At 37.2% G+C, this 20847-nt stretch overlaps 1 protein-coding gene across 1 annotated transcript in view; it reads left to right on the forward strand.

Annotated features, from left to right (window-relative positions):
- Positions 1-20847, forward strand: part of STK31 (serine/threonine kinase 31) — a 165222-nt gene that overhangs the window by 28389 nt on the left and 115986 nt on the right. The window contains exons 4-5 of the mRNA XM_037837525.1: positions 1470-1568; positions 19706-19780. Coding sequence (XP_037693453.1) covers positions 1470-1568; positions 19706-19780 — 174 coding nt within the window. The remainder of the gene's footprint in view (positions 1-1469; positions 1569-19705; positions 19781-20847) is intronic.

Consider the following 20847-nt stretch of genomic DNA (forward strand, 5'->3'; position numbering starts at 1 on the left):
AAGAAGATCGCAAAAATGATGCTGTATCCTTCTCAATTTCCCATATTGGGTGTTCTTGATATTGATATATTTCATTTTTGGTAATGTTCACCTTGATTCACTTTGGTTAATGTGGTTGCTGCTGGGTTTCTTCACTGTAAAGTTAACTCATTTTTCCCTTTGTAATTAACAGGTGTTTTAGGGGGAGATACTTTGATACTATGCAAAATCCTGTTTCTCTTCAAATTTTCCTCCACTAATTTTATTAATTCATTACTGTAGTGCTGTTTAATTGATGGTGATTTTCTATTCCTTTTATTTTGTCTACATTTATTAATTGGAATTCTTCTGTAATGAAGAGCTGTTCCTTTTCTGCCATTTATTTATTTATTCAATTATGTGCTTATATTAATATGGATTTATGGATATTTATTCCATGAATTATAATCCAATATTATCATTATTTTGTTGCTTAAATTGTTCCAGCTTTGTCCATTAGTAGGCCCTTCAGGTTAGCACCTGTGTCCTTTAAATATGTTCCCATTCTTTTTTTGAGTACTTCTTTACTTTGTTACCACCATATGTTCCAGGATCATCTTTTATTTCCCTGTCCCAGCCCTGGAATTAACCAGTCTCCAAGGAATCTTGGTTCCTTTTATTGGAGAATGGTGTTTGGAAACCAATATCTGAGCATCAGGTGTACTTATTGCTACTGTAATGGCATTACTTCTAGGCCCTCTTAGCAGACAGAGCTAGGAAATATATGTATGTATATAATATACACATATGAACTTCTAAATTTATGCCTTTCTCTATACATTAATTTATATGTACACACATACACTTGCACACGTACATACTGTGAGTTCACACTGGTACCTTTTATTTTAGCCTGCCTGCTTGTTTCTGTCCCCCCCCCATTCTCTTTCTTATTTGTAACTTCTTTCTCTGACAGTGAGAAACTCTCCTGTTATTATCTACAATATATTTACTTATTTTTTCAATCCTAATATATACTTAAATTAGTTTCAAAATTGCTAATGGATAATGTATTTGTGTACAGAGGAACACACACATTTTTATAGTGTCTTTCCATATGTTTCCTTTATAAATTTTCACAACAAATATGTAAGGAGACCCGTATCAGTTAACCAAAATATGCCATCCATTTTGAGTTATTGGAATGTGATCTGAAGTAAAATCCCGAGGTAATTTTTGTTTAAAGTTACCTCTTCATATGATTTAGTAATATTTATTAACTTGGTTCGAATTCCTATTAATGTGAATTCATTGGGAAGTAACCCTTTTTTTAAATAGCTTAGTCCTATTTCTTATAAAAGAACTCATTTGAATTGTGAAAGAATACTGACGTAAGAATTTGATTTAATTTGTAATATTCCAGTATCTTTTAGTAGAATCATTAGTTACATAACACTTTCAAATAGTATTTTACTGAATTGTAATTTTATACTGTATCTATTTTTCCTTAGAGTATCAGTAGAAATAAAGATATTATGAAGATTGGGAGCTCACTGTCTGAAATTTGTCCCCTTGCCAACTCAGTTTTTGGGAACCTTGATCCAAAAAAGGTAAGTTACAGTTGGAATATTGTATAATTATTCCATCCCTCCTGTTAGCTTTATTCTTTGTGTAGGTTTATCACATTTTTATATGTTTTAGATTTTATTGTTTTGGAGATTTTTAGTATATTTGAAAGGAAGAGGAAAATTTTTAGAATTTGAAAGTTGCAGTTTCAGTAAATTTATTTCTTCAAAATTATTTTGTCTGCTAGATAATAGGTACTGTGTTAAGTATTGAGTATACAGTGGTAAACAAAATAGTTTAGAATCCTTGTTTGTCTATCAATCTGGTTTCTGAATTCTTGAATGTAGGTTGTGTACATTATGCTCCTAGAACACTTAATACTGTCATTTACATTTCCTATGAACAAGAATATTTATTTATAGCACTCCTTAAGTACAGTTCTCCAGTTCAAGAAATTTAACATTGATGTAAAGCTTACAGTTTATATTCTAAATGTTTCATATGCCTTTTCAAAGTACAGCCCAACAAGCAGTTATATAGGTAATTTCAAAAAATGTTATGGGTTACAGTTCCACAGTTTCAAAGTTCTTTCCTTGTTGTAAAATATAGAATATTTATAGAAAGGTGCAAACTTTCAAAGCAAAATTCAACGAGTAGCTGTAGAGCAAATTTCAGAGTGTTATAGGTTACAGTTTCCCCATTTCAGTTATTTCCTTCTATCTGTTCTAATACACTAGCATCTGAACATGTATATTATATATATGTTAATATAAAGTTTCAGTATTCATAATCCTTTGTTAAATCCTATCTGTTGCTACTCCTTCCTCTTGTTTAATCACTTTCTCAATCTTTAGGGATTTCTAGGCAGTGACTAACCTAACTTGTTCATGTTGAAAGGGGATGTCAGCACTATGGGAAGGCTTCATCTAATGGTTTTTCTTAAAGAGGCTGTTGCCCCTGGGTTTTAGGACTTGTCTGGCATAGGAATGCTCTGGTGGATTTAAGTTTCTGAGAGATAAAACTTAGTGAGTGAATCTTTTACAGAATCTCAAATAGGGACCTAGGTATTTCTGAACTGCTGTTGATAAGGGCATGGCCTACTGTGGCTATTTTGGATATCTAGCTGGAGCTTGCATAAGAGAAATCTCCAGGATTTCCTCTTGACTCTATTTGAGATCTCTTAGCCACTTGTAACCTTATTTTGTTATCTTTCTTTTCCCCCTTTCAATCGAGTAGACATTTTCAGTCCTTCAATGCCAAGGCCAGGCTCATTCCTGGGAGTTGTGTCTCACATTGTCAGGGAAATTCATTCCCCTTGGAATCATGTCCCAGGTTGTGGGGAGAGGGGAGGTTAATGAATTTATTTGCTGAGTTGGGCTTAGAGAGAGAAGGGGCACATCTGAGCAATAAAAGAGGTTCTCTGGAGGTACCTCTTAGGCATAATTATAGGAAGGCTTAGCCTCCCATTTATAACCCTAAGTTTCGCAAGAGCAAGCTTCAAGTCGAGGGCTTGATTTATTAAATAGTGGGTTCCTAATTTCACATGATGTATATTCTGCCCCAAGATAAACAGTTTCTAACATTGTCTTTACTTAGTTGTATAATCATCACTCTCAATTTTGAACAATTATCATAACATAAAACATCCCAAAGCTCTTATCAGCTGCTAATTATTGATCACTAGTATTAGTGTAGTGCTGGTAAGATATTTCTGTTAAATATAGTCTACAATATGTAATGGGTAGTTTTTCCATATACCACTCTATTGTTAACTCTTTGTACCAATGTCATACCTTATATCATGCTAATGATTATTTATGTTTGTAGTGCTGCTCTGCGGGTTACATGCCTTTAAACAAACACTTTCGAACCTCTTCTCCTTCAATGTGGCACTGATATGATCCCATTAAAGAAACGTAATCACACCTATCCATTCCATAACCATTAAGTTCATCCTCTTTATCATGTCTGTACATACTAGATTATCATACCCCTTCACTAGCTTCTGTTCATTTCTAGGTCCCATATATTCTACATTAAAAGACACTTGTTTTATATTGTTCACAGAGTTCACATTACTGGTAACATACAATATCTCTCCTTTTGTGTCTCGCTTATTTCGCTCGTATTATGTCTTCATGGTTCATCCATATTTTCATGTGTTTCAAGACCTCATTCCTTCTCACTTCTTTGTAGTATTCCATCATATGTATATAGCACATTTTGTTTATCCACTCATCTACTGAAGGATATTTGGATTGTTCCCATCTTGCGTCAATTGTGAACAAAGCCTCTATGAACATCGGTGTGTAAATGTCTGTTTGTATCACTGCTTCCAGATCTTCTGGGTATATACTGAGAAGTGAAATTGCCGGATCGTAGGGTAACTCGATATCTAGTTTTCTGAGGAACCACCAAACTGTCTTCCACAGTGCCTGTACCATTAGACAGTCCTGCCAGCAATGAATAAGAGTTCCAATTTCTCCACATCCTCTCCAGCATTGGTAGTTTCCTGTTTGTTTAATGACAGTCATTCTTATTGGTGTGAGATGTTATCTCGTTGTGGTCTTGATTTGCATTTCCCTAATAGCTAGTGAAGATGAACATTTTTTTCATGTGGTTTTTAACCATTTGTATTTCTCTTTGGAGAAATGTCTTTTCATATCTTTTTCTCTTTTTATAGTTGGGCTATTTGTACTATTGTCATTGGGTTGTAGGATTTCTTTAAATATGCAAGATATCAGTCTCTTATCGGATACATGGTTTCCAAATATTTTCTTCCATTGAGTTGGCTGCCTCTTTACCTTTTTGACAAATTCCTTTGAGGTACAGAAGCATTTAAGTTTGAGGAATTCCCATTTGTCTATTTTTTCTTTTATTGCTTGTGCTTTGGTTGTAAGGTTTAAGAAGCGACCTCCTAATACTAGGTCTTGAAGATGTTTCCCTACGTTATCTTCTAGGAGTTTTATGGTACTGTCTCTTATATGGAGGCCTTTGATCCACTTTGAGTTAATTTTTATATAGGTGTGAGGTAGGGGTCCTCTTTCATTCTTTTGGATATGGATATCCAGTTCTCCCAGCCCTATTTGTTGAAGAGACTGTTTTGTCCCAGTTCATTGGATTTGGGGGCCTTATCAAAAATCATTTGGCCATAGATCTGGCGGTCTATTTCTGAACTTTTGATTTGATTCCATTGATCAATATGTCTGTCTTTGTACCAGTACCATGCTGTTTTGACTACTGTGGCTTTATAGTAAGCTTCAAAGTCAGGAAGAGTAAGTCTTCCCACTTTGTTTTCCTTTTTTAGAATGTTTTTAGCAATTTGAGACCCCTTTCCCTTCCAAATAAATTTGATAAATAGGCTTTTCAAGTCTGCAAAGTAGGTTGTTTTGAATTTTGATTGGAATGGCATTGAATCTGTAGATCAGTTTGGGTAGAATTGACATCTTAATGACATTTAGCCTTCCTATCCATGAACAAGGAATATCTTTCCATTTCTTTAGGTTCCCTTTTATTTCTTTTAGTAAAGTTATGTAATTTTCTGGGTAGAGGTTTTTGGATCATCATTGGATAAGTTTATTCCTAGGTACTTGATTTTTTTAGTTGCTATTGTGAATGGAATTTTTTTCTTGAGTGTCTCTTCAGTTAGGTCATTATTAGTGTATAGGAATATTACTGACTTTTGCTCATTAATATTGTATCCCACCACTTTACTGAATTTGTTTGTTAGCTGAGGTAGCTGTGTCATTGATTTCTTAGGATTTTCCACATATACGATCATGCCATCTGCCAATAATGACAGTTTTACTTCTTCCTTTCCAATTTGGATGCCTTTTATTTCTTTGTCTTGCCAGATTGCTCTGACTAGAACTTCTAGCACAATGTTGAATACTAGTGGTGACAGTGGGCATCCTTGTTTTTTTCCCAATCTTAGGGGGAAGGTGTTCAGTCTCTCACCGTTGAGTATTATGCTGGCTGAAGGTTTTTCATATATACCCTTTATCATATTGAGGAAGTTTCCTTAAATTCCTACCTTTTAAAGTGATTTTATCAAAAAAGGATGCTGAATTGTGTTGAATGCTTTGTCAGCATGTATTGAAATCATTTGATTTTTCCCTTTCGATTTGTTAATGTGTTGTATTACATTGATTGATTTTCTTATGTTGAACCACCCTTGCATGCCTGAGATGACCTGCACTTGGTCATGGTGTATGATTTTTTTTTAAAATTCAATTTTATTGAGATATATTCACATACCGTACAGTCATCCAAAGTGTACAATCAGTTATTCACAGTACCATCATATAGTTGTGCATTCATCACCCCAAACTATTTTTGGAACATTTTCCTTGTACCAGTGAAAATAAGAATAAAAAATAAAAGTAAAAAACAACACCCAAATCATCCCCTCCATCCCACCCTATTTTTCATTTAGTCTTTTGTCCCCATTTTTCTACTCATGTATGATTTTTTTAAAAAATCTTCATTTTATTGAGATATATTCACATACCATGCAGTCATACAAAACAAATCGTACATTCGATTGTTCACAGTACCATTACATAGTTGTACATTCGTCACCTAAATCAATCCCTGACACCTTCATTAGCACACACACAAAAATAACAAGGTAATAATTAAAATGAAAAAGAGCAATTAAAGTAAAAAAGAACACTGGGTACCTTTGTCTGTTTGTTTGTTTGTTTCCTTCCCCTATTTTTCTACTCATCCATCCATAAACTAGACAAAGGGGAGTGTGGTCCTTATGGCTTTCCCAGTCCCATTGTCACCCCTCATAAGCTACATTTTTATACAATTGTCTTCGAGATTCATGGGTTCTGGGTTGTAGTTTGATAGTTTCAGGTATCTACCACCAGCTACCCCAATTCTTTAGAACCTAAAAAGGGTTGTCTAAATTGTGCGTAAGAGTGCCCACCAGAGTGACCTCCCGGCTCCTTTTGGAATCTCTCTGCCACTGAAGCTTATTTCATTTCCTTTCACATCCCCCTTTTGGTCAAGAAGATGTTCTCCATGTATGATTTTTTTAATGTGTCTTTGGATTCTATTAACAAGTGTTTCGTTGAGAATCTTTGTATATATATTCATTAGGGAGATTGGCCTGTAGTTTTCCTTTCTTGTAGCATCTTTATCTGATTTTGGTATTAGAGTAATGTTAGCTTCATAAAATGAGCTAGGTAGTGTTCCATTTTCTTCAGTTTTTTTGAAAGTGTTTGAGTCACTTCAAGAGTTGGTGTCAGCTCTTTTTGGAAAGTTTGGTAAAATTCCCCTGTGAAGCCGTCTGGCCCAAGGCTTTTATTGGGAAGCTTTTTGATGACTGATTGGATCTCTTTACTTGTGATTGGTTTGTTGAGGTCTTCTTTTTCTTCTCAGCGCAGTCTAGGCTGTTCATGTGTTTCCAGGAAATAGTTCATTTCCTCTCAGTTGTCTACTTTGTTGGCATACAGTTGTTCATAGAATCCTCTGATGATTTTTTAAATTTCTTTGGGATCCATTTATTGTTTTGTTTATTTAGGTCTTCTCTCTTTTTTACTTTGTCATTCTAGTTAGGAGTTTGTCAATCTTGTTGATCTTCTCAAAGAACCAACTTCTGGTTTTATTTGTTCTCTCTATTGTTTTTTTTTTTTCCCTCCATTTCATTTATTTCTGCTTTAATTCTTGTTATTTCTTTTCTTCTACTTGCTTTGGGATTAGTTTGCTGTTCATTTTCTAACTTCTTCAGTTGTTCCATCAGTTCTTTGGTTTTAGCTTTCTTCCTTTTTAATGTATGCATTCAGAGCTATGAATTTCCCCCTCAATACTGCCTTTACTGCATCCTGTAAGTTTTGATATGTTTTGTTCTTGTTTTCATTCCTCTCTATGTATTTGGCAATTTCTCTTATAATTTCTTCTTTGATCCACTGATTGTTTATGAGTGTGTTGTTTAACCTGCAGATATTTGTGAATGTTCTATTTTTTTTATGGTTATTGACTTCTAGTTGTATTCGATTGTGGTCAGAAAATGTGCTTTGAATAATTTCAATCTTTTTAAATTTATTGAGGCTTGTTTCATGCTCCAGCATATGATCTCTCCTGGAGAAAGTTCCATACACACTAGAGAAGAATGTATATCTTCTAATTGGGGAGTGTAATCATTCACATTCAATGTTACTTCTGTAAAGGCAGTTCTTGAATCAGCCATCTTATCTTTTTGTTTTTAGTTGTCAGATCTATTTTGTCCTTCTTTTCCTTTATATCCTTTAGTTACTGTTCTGGTTTGCTAATGCTGCTGGAATGCAAAACACCAGAAATGGATTGGCTTCTATAAAAGGAGGTTTATTTGGTTACAAAGTTACAGTCTTAAGTGTCCATCAACAAAGGGTACCTTCGCTGGAGGATGACCAATGGCGTCCAGAAAACCTTTGTTAGCTGGGAAGGCATGTGGTTGGTGTCTGCTCCAGAGTTCTGGTTTCAAAATGGCTTTCTCCCAGGACGTTCCTCTCTAGGCTGCAGTTCTTCTTCAAAATGTCATTCTCAGTTGCTCTTGGGGTGTTTGTCCTCTCTTAACTTCTCTGGAGCACGAGTCTGCTTTCAACAGCCGTCTTCAAACCGTCTCTCATCTGTAGCTGGTCTCTCAGCTTGGCTGGCAGTTTTTCTCTTTCAGAATTTTAAATGTCATACCACTGCCTTGTTGCCTGCATGGTGCCCTCTGAGTAGTCAGTACTTAATCTTATTTTGTTTCCCTTGTATGTGGTGAATTGCTTCTCACTTGATGCTTTCAGAACTTTCTCCTCTTCGGCATTGACAGTCTGATCAGAATATGTCTCGGAGTGGGTTTATTTGGATTTATTCTCTTTGGAGCTTGTTGGGCATCTTTGATTGTATGTATGTCATTAGGATTGGGAAGTTTTCCCCAGCAATGTCCTCTAATACTCTTCTTAGCCCTTTACTCTTCTCTTTATCCTCTGGAACACTAATGGTTCTTATATTTGCATACTTCATGTTGTCAGTCATTTCCCTGAGATCCATTTCAAATTTTTGGATATTTTCTGCCGTTTGTTCTTTTGTGCTTCCACATTCCATTGTGCTGTCCTCTAGTTTGCTAATTCTTTCCTCTGCCTGTTCAAGTCTGCTGTTGTGTGTTTTGCTAATTCTTTCCTCTGCCTGTTCAAGTCTGCTGTTGTGTGTCTCAAGCATATTTTTAATTTGATCAACTGTGTCTTTTATTTCCATAAGATCTTTATTTTTAAATTTATTCTCTCATTCTTCTTTATGCTCTTCTAGGGTCTTCTTGATGTCCTTTACGTCTTTAGCCATCTCTTTGAAATTATTTTGTTGACTTTTTTTACTTTTTTTATTAATGGCTCCAAGTTCTGTGTCTACTCTGGCTTTTTAATTTGGTCATTTGGGTTGTCCCGATCTTCTGGTTTCTTCATATGCTTTATAATTTTCTGTTGTTGTCCTTGTGGCATTTGCTTATCTTAATAAGGTTATTTTAGTATGTGCCAGATTATTTGGACATTTTCTATAATTTTGCAGAGCTACATCTTGGTAGAATGCACTTTACCTGTCCTACCAGCAGATGGTGTTCTTGAGTCACCTTTTACTGTCAAGCCAGTTTTCCCCCAAGTTCGTCTGTGCACTGAGTCGGATCCAAGTTGGGTGGAAATCCAGTCAGCGCAGTAGTTTTCCATGTGCACTGGGGACTGCCTGCCCTGTGGGAGGGGTGCGGGTCCTGCACAGTTCATCAGATAGTCCGCTCCAGGGCAGTCTGGTGCTGGGAATTCCCAGGGCTGCAGGTGTACTATTCTGGGGCTGCAGAGCTACTTTTCTTACCTTCCAGTCAAATTCACGGCAGTCCCTGGTTGCCATGTGCCTGTGAATCCCTGGGGCGTGCAGAGAGTCTCCTGGCACGTCCATGCGGCCCCATTGCCTCTTGGCTGCACATACCATGGGCTTCCATAGAGAAAGAGAATGCCAAATCCTGAGTTCCTTCATGGGAATTCTCAGCTGGGGGCTGTGAATGGTTATCTCTGCAGCCAGCTGCTGAGATGAGTACATGGGGCATGGAAAGCTGCCCCCTTCTGTGCTCCTCTGCCAGCTCCAACTTCCTGTACGTGGTGTTGTTTTGTTTGTTTGTTTTTGAGGGTTAAAGATTTTATTTTTACAAATCCCAGCTGATGAACACCCAAAGCCTTCACCTGGAGAGACCATGTTCCATTTCAGTCTGGGGTAGGCCCATTCTGCAGAGGAGAGCTGCTCCTGGGACTGGGGTTCATAGAAGGCCGACCCCTGTAAGGTCAAGTTGGGGTGGGGTCGGGGCCTCTGCCAGAGGCAGCCTTGGCAGCCACAGTGCATGCACTTGATGATCCGGCACATCTGGGACGCTTCTAGGACAACACTCACCTATCCTAGACCCAGAACCTTGGCCTTTCCAGCTAGGTCCTCACTATGTGGTCTAGAAGTCCCTGCCTGGCCGGTGGCATCTTGGAACTGCTGTTCTGGAGCCCTTTCTGTTCTTTATCATAGTGTTTTTCATGAAGGAGAATTTTGCTCTGTGTCTGCTAATCTGCCATCTTTCCGAAAGTCTCAGCAGTCACTTTTTAAGAAAACATCTCATTTTATTTTTTACTACCAGTAAAGACTGTATTTCTTATGAATGCTATCCGTCTTGGGTCTTTGCTTGCTCATTGTGAGATCCAGATGCTAATTGCAAAACAGTCAATTACTTCATGAATTTAAAACTGTCAGAAATTTGCAAAAAAAATCCTTGTGGTTTTTATTGTTGTTGGAGGTGGTTGACATTGCCATCCTACTTTTCTTCCTCTTTCCCGAAAACCAGACTTGGTTTTCCCCAAGCTCACTGCTCACCCCACAGCCTCCACATGCTAGCCCCTGCCACTCACATAGGTCTTTTTATTTTTATATTCCAATTTTATTGAGATATATTCTGAAACCATACAAGCATCCATGGTGTACAATCAGTTGTTCACAGTACAATTATATACTTGTGCATTCATTACCACAATCAATTTTTGAATATATTCATTTTACACACAAAAAAAGAAAAAGAATAAAAGTTAAAGTAAAAAGAACACCCATAACATCTCATACCCCCCATACCTCCCTATTATTCATTTGCTTTTTGTCCACATTTTTCTACTCATCTGTCCATACACTGGATAAAGGGAGTGGGAGCCACAAAGTTTTCATAATCACGCAGTCACACAGTGTAGGCCATGTAGTTATACTATAGTCTTCAGGAATCAAGGCTACTACTGGGTTACAGTTCAACAGTTTCAGATATTTCCTTCTAGCTTTTCTAATACACTGAAAACTAAAAAGGGATAGCTATATAATGCTTAAGAATAACCTCCAGAATGATCTCTTGGCCACTTCAACTTTATTTTATTTCTCTTCCCCCTTTTGGTCCAAGAAGACTTTCTCAATCCTACAACACCAGGGCCAAGCTCATCCTCATGAGTCATGTCCCACTTTGCCAGGGAGATTTTAAGCCCTGGGAGTCATGTCTCATGTAAGGGGAATGGTAGGGAGTTTACCTGCAGAGTTGGTTAGAGAGAGAAAGGCCACATTTGAACAATAGAGGTTCTCTGGGGATGACTCTTAGTCACAATTCTAAGTAGGCTTAGCCTCTCCTTTGCAGTGACAAATTTCATAAGAGCAAGGCCCAAGATTGAGGGCTTGGCCTTCTAAATTGGTAGCCCCAGTGCTTGTGAGAATATCATTAATTCCCAAGGTGGGGAAATTTAATAATTCCACATTTTCTCCCAGTCCCTCAAGGGGACTTTGCAAATAGATTTTTATTCTCTGCCCGAATTACTCTGGGATGTATCGAGGCTTCACACTAACCTGTACAAACCAAGCAGATTTCATTCCCTTTTCAGTGTTCCATGTAATTATGTTGTTTGAATAAACTGAGCATCAGAGTTAAATTATATAGTGTGCTACAAAAAATATAGATTTTATACCTAAGAAACAGCTCTTCTTTCGTCTCACACAGAGGCTGAAGTTTTAAAACACCGTCAATATCGTCCTTTACTCTTTAGTCTGATTTACCTTAGTCCTAGTTATGCATTCACCACCACTATCTATATGAGGACATTTCCATTTGTTCCATAAAGAAAGAGGAAGAGGAGAAAACAGAAAAAAGAAAAAGAAAGAAAAAAGTGACAACTAAAAAGCAACAAAAGAAAAACTAAAATTAAAATAAACTACAATATAGTCAGACACCACCACCGTCACCAAGAATCTCATACTGTTCCCCTATATCCCCCTCTTATAGACATTTAGTTTTGGTATATTGCCTTTGTTACAGTTAATGGAAGCACATTACAATGCTATTTTTAACTATTGACTCTAATTTGCATTTACTGCATTTTCCCCCCAGTACCACCCCATTTTTAACACCTTGTAAAGTTGACATTCATTTGTTCTCCTTCATGTAAAAACATACTTTTATTTGTACATTCAGTTGCAATCATTGACTACTCCAGATTTCACTGAGTTATACCGTCCCAGTCTTTATCTTCTGTCTTTCCTTGTGGTGACCTACATGCCCCTAATCATCCTCTATCAACTGTGCTCATAGTCATCTTTGTTCAGTGTACTTGACAATGTTGTGCCACTATCACCCAATATTGTGATATCCATTTCTGGATTTATACAGTCACTCATGTTGAACATTCGGTACTTCTTCAGCATTAAATTTCCGATCTTTATCCTCTTTCTATCTTATGGTATCTTCATTTCTACACTCTTCTCCAAACATCTCTCTCCTGTCTTTTCCTAATTGTCTTTAGCACTCCCTTTAGTACTTCTCAAAAAGGAGGTCTCCTGTTCACGAACTCTCTCAGTGTTTATCTGTAAATATTTTAAATGCTCCCTCATTTTTGAAGGACAGTTTTGCTGGATATAGGATTTCTTGGTTGGCAGTTTTTCTCTTTCAGTATCTTGAATATATCATACCACTTCCTTCTTACCTCCACGGTTTCTACTGAGAAATCCACCCTTAGTCTTATTTGCTTCCCTTGTATGTAATGGATTGTTCCTCTTTTGCTGCTTTCAGAATTCTCTTTATCTTTGACATTTGACAATCTGATTAGTAAGTGCCTTGGAATAGGTCTATTTGGATCAGTTCTGTTTGGGGTATGTTGTGCTTCTTGGACCTGTAATCTTTTGTCTTTCATAAGATGTGGGAAATTTTCATTAGTTATTTCCTCTATTATTCTTTCTGCCCCTTTTACCTTCTATTCTTCTGGGACATCTGTAGCACATATATTCATGTGCTTCATGTTGTCATTCAGTTCCCTGATCCTCTACTCATATTTTTCCATTCTTTTCCATGTAGGATTTCAGATGTGCTGTCTTCTTGTTCAGTAATCCTTTCTTCTGCCTCTTCAAGTCTGCTGTTGTATGTCTCCATTGTGTTGTTATCTCTTCACTTGTGCCTTTTATTCCCTTAAGTTCTGCCATTTGTTTTTTCAAGGTTATGAGTTCTTCCTTATGGTCACCCAGTGTCTTCTTTATATCCTTCATCTCTTTTGTCACATTATCTTTCAATTTATTGATTTGATTTAGAAGATTTGTTTGAACATCTTTAATTAGTTGTTTCAACTACTGAATTTCAGTTTAAGTGTTTGTTCCTTTGAGTGGGCCATATCTTCAAGTGTCCTGGTGTGGCTCATGATTTTTTGCTGTCTAGGCATCTGATTGTATCTGATTTTCTTGATTAATTTATTATGGAGGTTGTTTTCTCTCTTTTGCTTTGGGTGTTCTTGTTGATTTTCTTTTGATCTCTAGATTTGTTTGTTTCTCTCGGTAGCCAGTTGTCCAATTGGCTCTGCTCCCAGTCTTCCCCCAAAGTCAGGCAGCCACCATGGCCTGCTACAGGGATGGGAGGTAGGCACTGGGCACCCCAGCAAGTTCACTGTGTATGGTAATATAAATCTACTGGCTTCCTGTGGTGCTCTGTTTTCTGCCAGGCAGCAAGACCTGGGTTTGTTTTAGAGCCCTGCTCTGACAGTTGGGTTGTCCGTATTTCTCAGCCAAAACTGGGCTGGGTTTCTGTGCATGGCGTGTAGACCAGCTCCTGTGGTCCTAATGCAGAGTCTGAAGCATCTTTTTAAAAAAGTGTTTCATTCCCTTGTACTTTTGGGGCTGTCCAGCAGATAGAGCTCTTCAGAAACTTAATCCTAGAGGTTGCTTTGCCTTTGAGCACAGGCTGCATCTACACAGGTGAGCTGAAACTGTGGGATTCCTGTGCCCCTCACTTTGCCGGCCATTAATTGGCTCAATGCAGGGCTACACCTGTGGAAGAGTACTTCCTCATCAGACCCAGTTCTCCAGCCATTTCCAAGGCAAGGAAACAGCCGCCAGCTGCTAGTCCCTTCAAGGTGGGGGAAGGGTTTTTGGACCTGGGGCTGGAAACACAGTCTCTGTCCATGTTTTCTTGGTCTATTTGTCCCTCATTGACTTGGGCCTTGAATTGTCCTCCCCTGTCCTCCGGGTCTTCAAACAGTTGGGGGTATGCCTCACTGCTATGAGAGATTTTAAAATCAGTGTCCTTGGTGGGAGGTTCCTGTCTGCTGATTCTGTGCCTTTCCTATATGGAGACTGAATGAGGGGGAGGGGAGAGGACCGGCTGGTCTGGGATGGAAGATTCCTACTTACTAATTATTCTCTTTCTTCAATTTGGCATCTGCAGGGTCCTTCTCCAGTTTATGTCCTCTTCTAGAGTTTGAAAGAATTCAGAATTGTCCTTTTTTCATTGCATCTCTGGAGAGGAGTTTTCAGTAGCTGTTTATGTTGCCATGTTGATGATGTCACCTCCTCTCATAGGATTAATAATGTCCTTGTGAGACTTTTTAGCTCTGTTGCTAGATCCCATCCAGGATCATGCATTGCATTTAATTGCTGTTGTCTCTATAGTTGTTCTTTCTTCTCCCTCCCTCCCTCTCTTCCTTCCTTCCTTCCTCTCTCTTTCTCTCTTTTTCTCTCTCACTTGCTCCCTCCCTCCCTCCCAACATAAAATTTTCCATCTCAGCCACTCCTCAGGGGGATTAGTCACATTGACAATGTTTTGATACCCTCATTAGATTACAGTATTTGTGTACAGGGGAACACCTCTGTACACCTTCCATAACGAAAACTTTCCCATATCCCCACACAAAAATCCTACACCCACTATGCATTAGCTCCCCATTTCCACTCCCTCCGCTGCCCAGCCCTTGACAACCTTATACTCTCAGTCTTTCTCTTTGAGTTTGCATAGTCTCAGATGTTTTATTTGTAGTTACCAAGGGGTTTAAATTTAGCATGGTTAATTTGTAACAGTCTCGTTTGGGTTTGATGCCAACTTAATGTTAATAGTCTACATAAACTATGTTCCTATAGCCCTTTGTCCACCTCCATGTAGTTTTTAACACAAAATACATGTTCTTATACTTTATGAATCCAAAATTACTTACTTATAATTGCATCTTATGCATTTACCCTTTAGATCCTGTAGGAAGTAAAAAGTGGAGCTGCAAACCAAAAATACAACAGTACTGGCCTTTATATTTACCCATGTCATTACTGTCCTCAAAGATCTTTATTTCTTCATGAGGCTTTGATCTACTGTATGTTGTCCTTTCCTCTCAAACTGCAGAAGTCTCATTAGTATCTTTTATAGGCCTGTTTAGTGGTGATGAGCTCTCTGAGCTTTTGTTTATCTGGAAATATCTTAATCTCAGCATTTCATCAATTGGGCAGCCAACTGTTAAGTAGAAGGGAGCCCTATCAAGGGAGCAGAATTGGAAGGTCATATAGGGTGGTCACAGAAGCAAGGGAGGAAATGTTCTGATTGGCTGGCATTATTTCCATTTTACATTGGGGTGGTCTTACAAAGTGGAGAGCATATATATATATACATTGATTAGTGTGGTATGTTTGTCCATTCTGATAAGCTACTTTTATCACCAAGTATTTCTTACCAGCAACCCTGTAGGGTATATTCCATTTTCTCAGAAAACCCTTGCAGTTCAGTTGTTTTTTGTCTTCTGGAAAAGTCCATCTTGGAAAGGGGCCTTCTCTGGGCAATGACCAAGGCAGGTGGTCATTTTATTTTATTTAACAGAGATTAACTTTTATTGTATGTTATGGTTGTGGTTGTGATTATTCACACGGATAGACCAAGATCTTTATATTCCTCAAATTGCTTGGGTCCCAACTCTTTTCCTGGATATTCCTTCGCTTACATAGATTGGATTGCAATGACATACCGTTTGTGTGACTTGCCTCATAATGAATTGTTAGTTAATTATATAACATATGGTTACAAAGCCTTCATTAAAGATAATGTGGCCTTTTGTGGATTTTGAAATTGGATAGGTCTGTTAGCAGCTATTTTTGCTACTAAATATGTTTGCTTACTGAAACATGAAGAAAGATAGTTGGAAGAGGATTCTGTGCCATTAGTGCTTGCTTTTGCTTTCCAATTATTGAATGTTCCTGAAGGCACTTATGTGCTAGTTGAACATACATATTGTTTATAATATTTGCATTGTTAGTTATCCATTTGTGTGTCTCAGCTGATTTGTACTTTGTTTCTTTGGGTAATTGCAAGTTTTTAGGCTTCACGGTTTGAATTAATTTTATTTTAAAGTAAATCTGTATACAGAATGTTCAATAAGGCTCATTGTAAAGGTTCCTAGATTGTAAGCTCTTACAGCAGTCACATCTATTCCTGAGTTTTAACTGTTATGTCTAAATTATGAGATACTGTGCTCTTTGTGCATAATCTGGTCGTTCCCTGCACTTTTGGGTATCTGTGTGATACCTGAGACTCAGAGTTAGAGTTCTGCAGCTCTGAAAGTCTGCGTTACTCCATACAGCAACTATTAAAGAAGCTGGAAAGGAGATCAGACTTCAATTAGAGATATGAATGAAGCTGATCTGGTTAGGAATAAGGTAAATAAGAATACAGGGTAAAGGATGATATTGTCTGTATTTTAAAACTTCAACTTTTGTGTGAAACCAAAGGAAGAGATGTTTATTTGGTCCAAAATTTAAATTTTCTGTGGCACACTAATTTAACCTGTCTGGTCAGTTAATTTAAACATAATTACATGAAACCTTGAATAGGGAATGAGATCTTGTTATTCTGAACAGGTTAAGGTAATATCCTGATACATTCCAGAGTATTTTGGGCAAAAAGCAAAGAAGTATTTGCGAAGTTCCCTTGAGGAGACGATTAAACTTTCCCACCTGAGGAATTTCTGATGCTCTCTCAATCATTAGGGACTCCCAGGTTAATAAGCCAAGCCCTTGATGTTGAGGCTTGCCCTTACTAAACTTACCTCTGCAATGGCTAAACTAAGCCTACTTATAATTATGCCTAAGAGTTACCCCTAGAGAAGCTGTTTTGTTTCTCAGATGTGACCTCTCTTTCTAAGCCAATTCTGCAAATAAACTCACTATCCTCCCCCCACCTACATGGGACACGACTCCCAGGGGTGTCAGTCTCCCTGGCAACATGGGACATGACTCCCAGGAATGAGCCTGGCTCTGACATCTTGGGATAGAGAATGGCTTCTTGACCAGAAGGGGGAAAAGAAATGGAACAAAATTAAGTTTCAGTGGCTAAAAGATTTCAGAGAGGGTCAGGAAATCATTGTGGAGCTTACTCTTATGCAATCTTCAGCCAGATATTGCAGATTGACACATCATGCCAAGCCCCAACCAACAGCATTCCTGAAAACCTTAAAGAATACCCTGGGCTCTATCTAAGACTCCAGAAGTGTTTTACCTGGTAAGTTTATTTTTTCAGAAACTTAAGGCTTCCAGATTGCTTCTATTCCAGATAAACGCTGAAACCCAGAATTACCAGTCTCTCTAAGAATATCAACCAGTTTCATTCATATACCCCATAAGGTCAATACCCTTTTCCAGCACCAAGAAGTTAAAATGGTCATTGCCCAGATATCCCTGAAGATTGAGAGAAAGATCAAATGATAGGGAAGAGGTGTAAGTGAGAAATTAGGATTTAACAAATGATTATGACTACTGACTCATTATGTAGATTTTTTTTTTTTAGTTTTTAGTGTATAAGAATAGGTAGAAGAAAATACTGGAAATTGTTGAGCTGTAATCCAGTAAGCCTTGTTGCCCATGTTTGTATGGATCTTCTTTTGAATGTTTTATTCTGTTTCACTGATCTATATATCTATCTCGACAATACTATACCATTTTAGTTAATCTACCTTTATTGTAAATTTTTAAATTGGGTATAGTGCAATACTAGGGGTTAATAAAGTGGGGGGTGGGTAAGAGGTATGAGATGTTTGGGGTTTTCTTTTTTCTTTTTATTTCTTTTTCTGGAGTAGTCCAAATATTCTAAAATTGATCATGGTGATGAATGCACAACTATGTGATGATACTGTGAACCATTGATTGTATTCTTTGGATGGATTGTTTGGTGTGTGAATATATCCCAATAAAATTACATTAAAAGGAAGTCTATGAATTTATCTTAGAGTGATATAAAATTAACTTTGTACTTGATCACTTAAAGTAGTGTTCCTCAGTCTTTTGTCATTATTGCCCCTATAGGAGACTTTTTAGACTTTTTTTTCCCTATCCCACGCCCCCCACCCCAATGAAATTTTAATACCACAGATATACTGTGTATCTGTTTATGTTGTCTGGTAGGTTTGAGCTTTGGAAGGCTACAAACTGTTGTAATATCTAAGGTATACCCCAGCACCCCACTTCAAGAACCAATTTTCATCTTCCTGAGGATGTGTTCTAGTTTGCTAATGCTGCTGGAATGCAAAACACCAGAAATGGATTGGCTTTTATAAAGGGGGTTTATTTGGTTACACAGTTACAGTCTTAAGGCCATAAAGTGTCCAAGGTAACACATCAGCAATCGGGTACCTTCACTAGGATGGTGGCCAGTGGTGTCTGGAAAATCTGTTAGCTGGGGAGGCATGTGGCTGGCGTCTGCTCCAAAGTTCTGGTTTCAAAATGGCTTTCTCCCAGGATATTCCTCTCTAGGATGCAGTTCCTCAAAGATATCACTCTTAGTTGCATTTGGGATATTTGTCCTCTCCTTCTCTGGAGCAAGAGTCTGCTTTCAATGGCCATCTTCAAACTCTCTCTCATCTGCAGCTCCTGTGCTTTCTTCAAAGTGTCCCTCTTGGCTGTAGCTCCTCTTCAAAATGTCACTTGCAGCTGCACTGAGTTCCTTCTGCCTGTCAGCTCATTTGTATGGCTCCACTGATCAAGGCCCACCCTGAATGGGTGGGGCCACGCCTCCATGGGAATATCTCATCAGAGTTATCACCTATAGTTGGGTGGGCGCATTTCCATGCAAATCTAATCAGCACCAAAATGTCTGCCCCACAAGACTGCATCAAAGAATATGGCTTTTTCTGGGGGACATAATACATTCAAACCAGCACAGGATGATATTGTCCCCATTGAAAATTCATTATTTAAAGTTATTTTGGCTGTGGAGGCAGGGCAGAGAGGAGTGATTATCTGGCCCACTGTCAGTAGTGCTAAAGTTGAGAAACTGATTTAATGCTTAAATATTTTTCTTTGTTCTTTAATTAAATATTACTAAAGTAGAATTTAAAATAAATTAAAATTCAATATTAAGGATATTATTGTATTTCATTTTATCCACTTTTAAAAACTAAAATCCTTGTGTATAAAGTAAAAAGTATAAAATTTTCTTAGTGGGAAATATGGATTCCATCCTGGTTGTTGAGAATTAGACTTAGTGGCATGTACTTGGTGTGTTTGTTTAAAGACAATTATTTGTACTGTTGATGTCTCCAAACATTAAAACAGTATGATTTTAAATCTTTTTTTTTTTTTTTTTCTGTCCTTTTCCTCCTTTTTTTTCTTTTTCTTTCTTTGGAGAGGCAAAATAGCACAATATCAGATTGACTTGACTGAGTTTGACTCTTGGTTCTGCTGCTAGTTATGGGTTTGGGCATATAATGGTGAAAACGAAGTACAATGCTTTATAGGTTTTTGTGTGTAATAAATGATTATGTATAAAATGCCTATTGACACATTCGGTAGTACTTACTGCTAATCATTATTCTGATCTACATAGCATGCTTCACCTCATTAAAATTCTAATAATTTTGCTTTCTTTTTCTCTTTGTAGATTTATGGTGGATTATTTTCTGAAGATAAATGTTGGTACAGGTGCAAAGTATTGCAAATCATCAGTGATGAAAAGGCAGGATACAAGTATTCTTTTGCCATGTGGAATGCATATTCTGGTTGCAAAACTTGATGTTTGTTTTGTCCTTCCTTGCCTATTCATAGTAGTAATAAGATCTCCTTTGATGAACTTAAAAATTACTTAAAACATACTTTTCCCCCAGTGAACACAAAAGAAATTAGTTGCTTTAAAAAATTCAGATGCAGGAATAGTGTTCTCTTCTGAAGATAAATTGTAATATTATCACCCCAGGTTGTCCAAGAATAAATTATACAATTTGTGGATTATATTTGGTGACCAGTTGGTTCTTTGCACCCAATTCTTAGAAGTGTTCAGTTTTTGCTAATAAGTAACTTTAAAACGATCATTCCATTAAAATTGATAAGTAGGAATGGAACATTTGATTGATCCTGAAGTTAGGTTTATTTTTTACTTAGTTGATATGAATATTGTTAATAACGAAGATTGGCTTGCCACTTTCTTGTGCCTAGGTGTTGAGCTATTTTGTTTTTTTAATTCTGTGGACTTGTGGGAGATTTTTAAGAGGATATGGGGATATAGGATTCTGAATAACTATTTGGTGGCAGATGCACATTACAGACTGTTTAAAAGCATCTCTGTTGACTTTCCTTTAGTGTTTTTTCTATATTTATATTATTTTATAATATATTATGTAGTATTTTATGTATCTTATAAATATTTTTCTTGGTTTAATAAGGAGATGATGAGAAGCAATGTGAGTATTGCTTTGAATAACGTATATGTATATATCTCATGACTTATTACTGTCATAGGTAATGGTTTATCTTAGTGAAAGAGACCTTTTTAATAGAGCTTTTCTCCATAATATGACAACCAGAGATGATACTTTGTATTTGCTTTTGGGTTGGCGTTAGCTTTTTAAATTAAGGAGCAAGATGATTTTTGACTTTGTAATACACTATTTTTGTTTATATTTCTTAAACAATATACAATTGAAGATAAGGGTGAATTTGAGTTGTTTTCAAGGTCTGGAAGCTAGAATAGGCTCAACTTTGTCAAAGGAAGGTTGATAATTTTGCTTTCTTTTTAGATCTTATTTT

The sequence above is a fragment of the Choloepus didactylus genome, chromosome 5 (assembly GCF_015220235.1).
Source record: "Choloepus didactylus isolate mChoDid1 chromosome 5, mChoDid1.pri, whole genome shotgun sequence".
Lineage (NCBI taxonomy): Eukaryota > Metazoa > Chordata > Mammalia > Pilosa > Megalonychidae > Choloepus > Choloepus didactylus.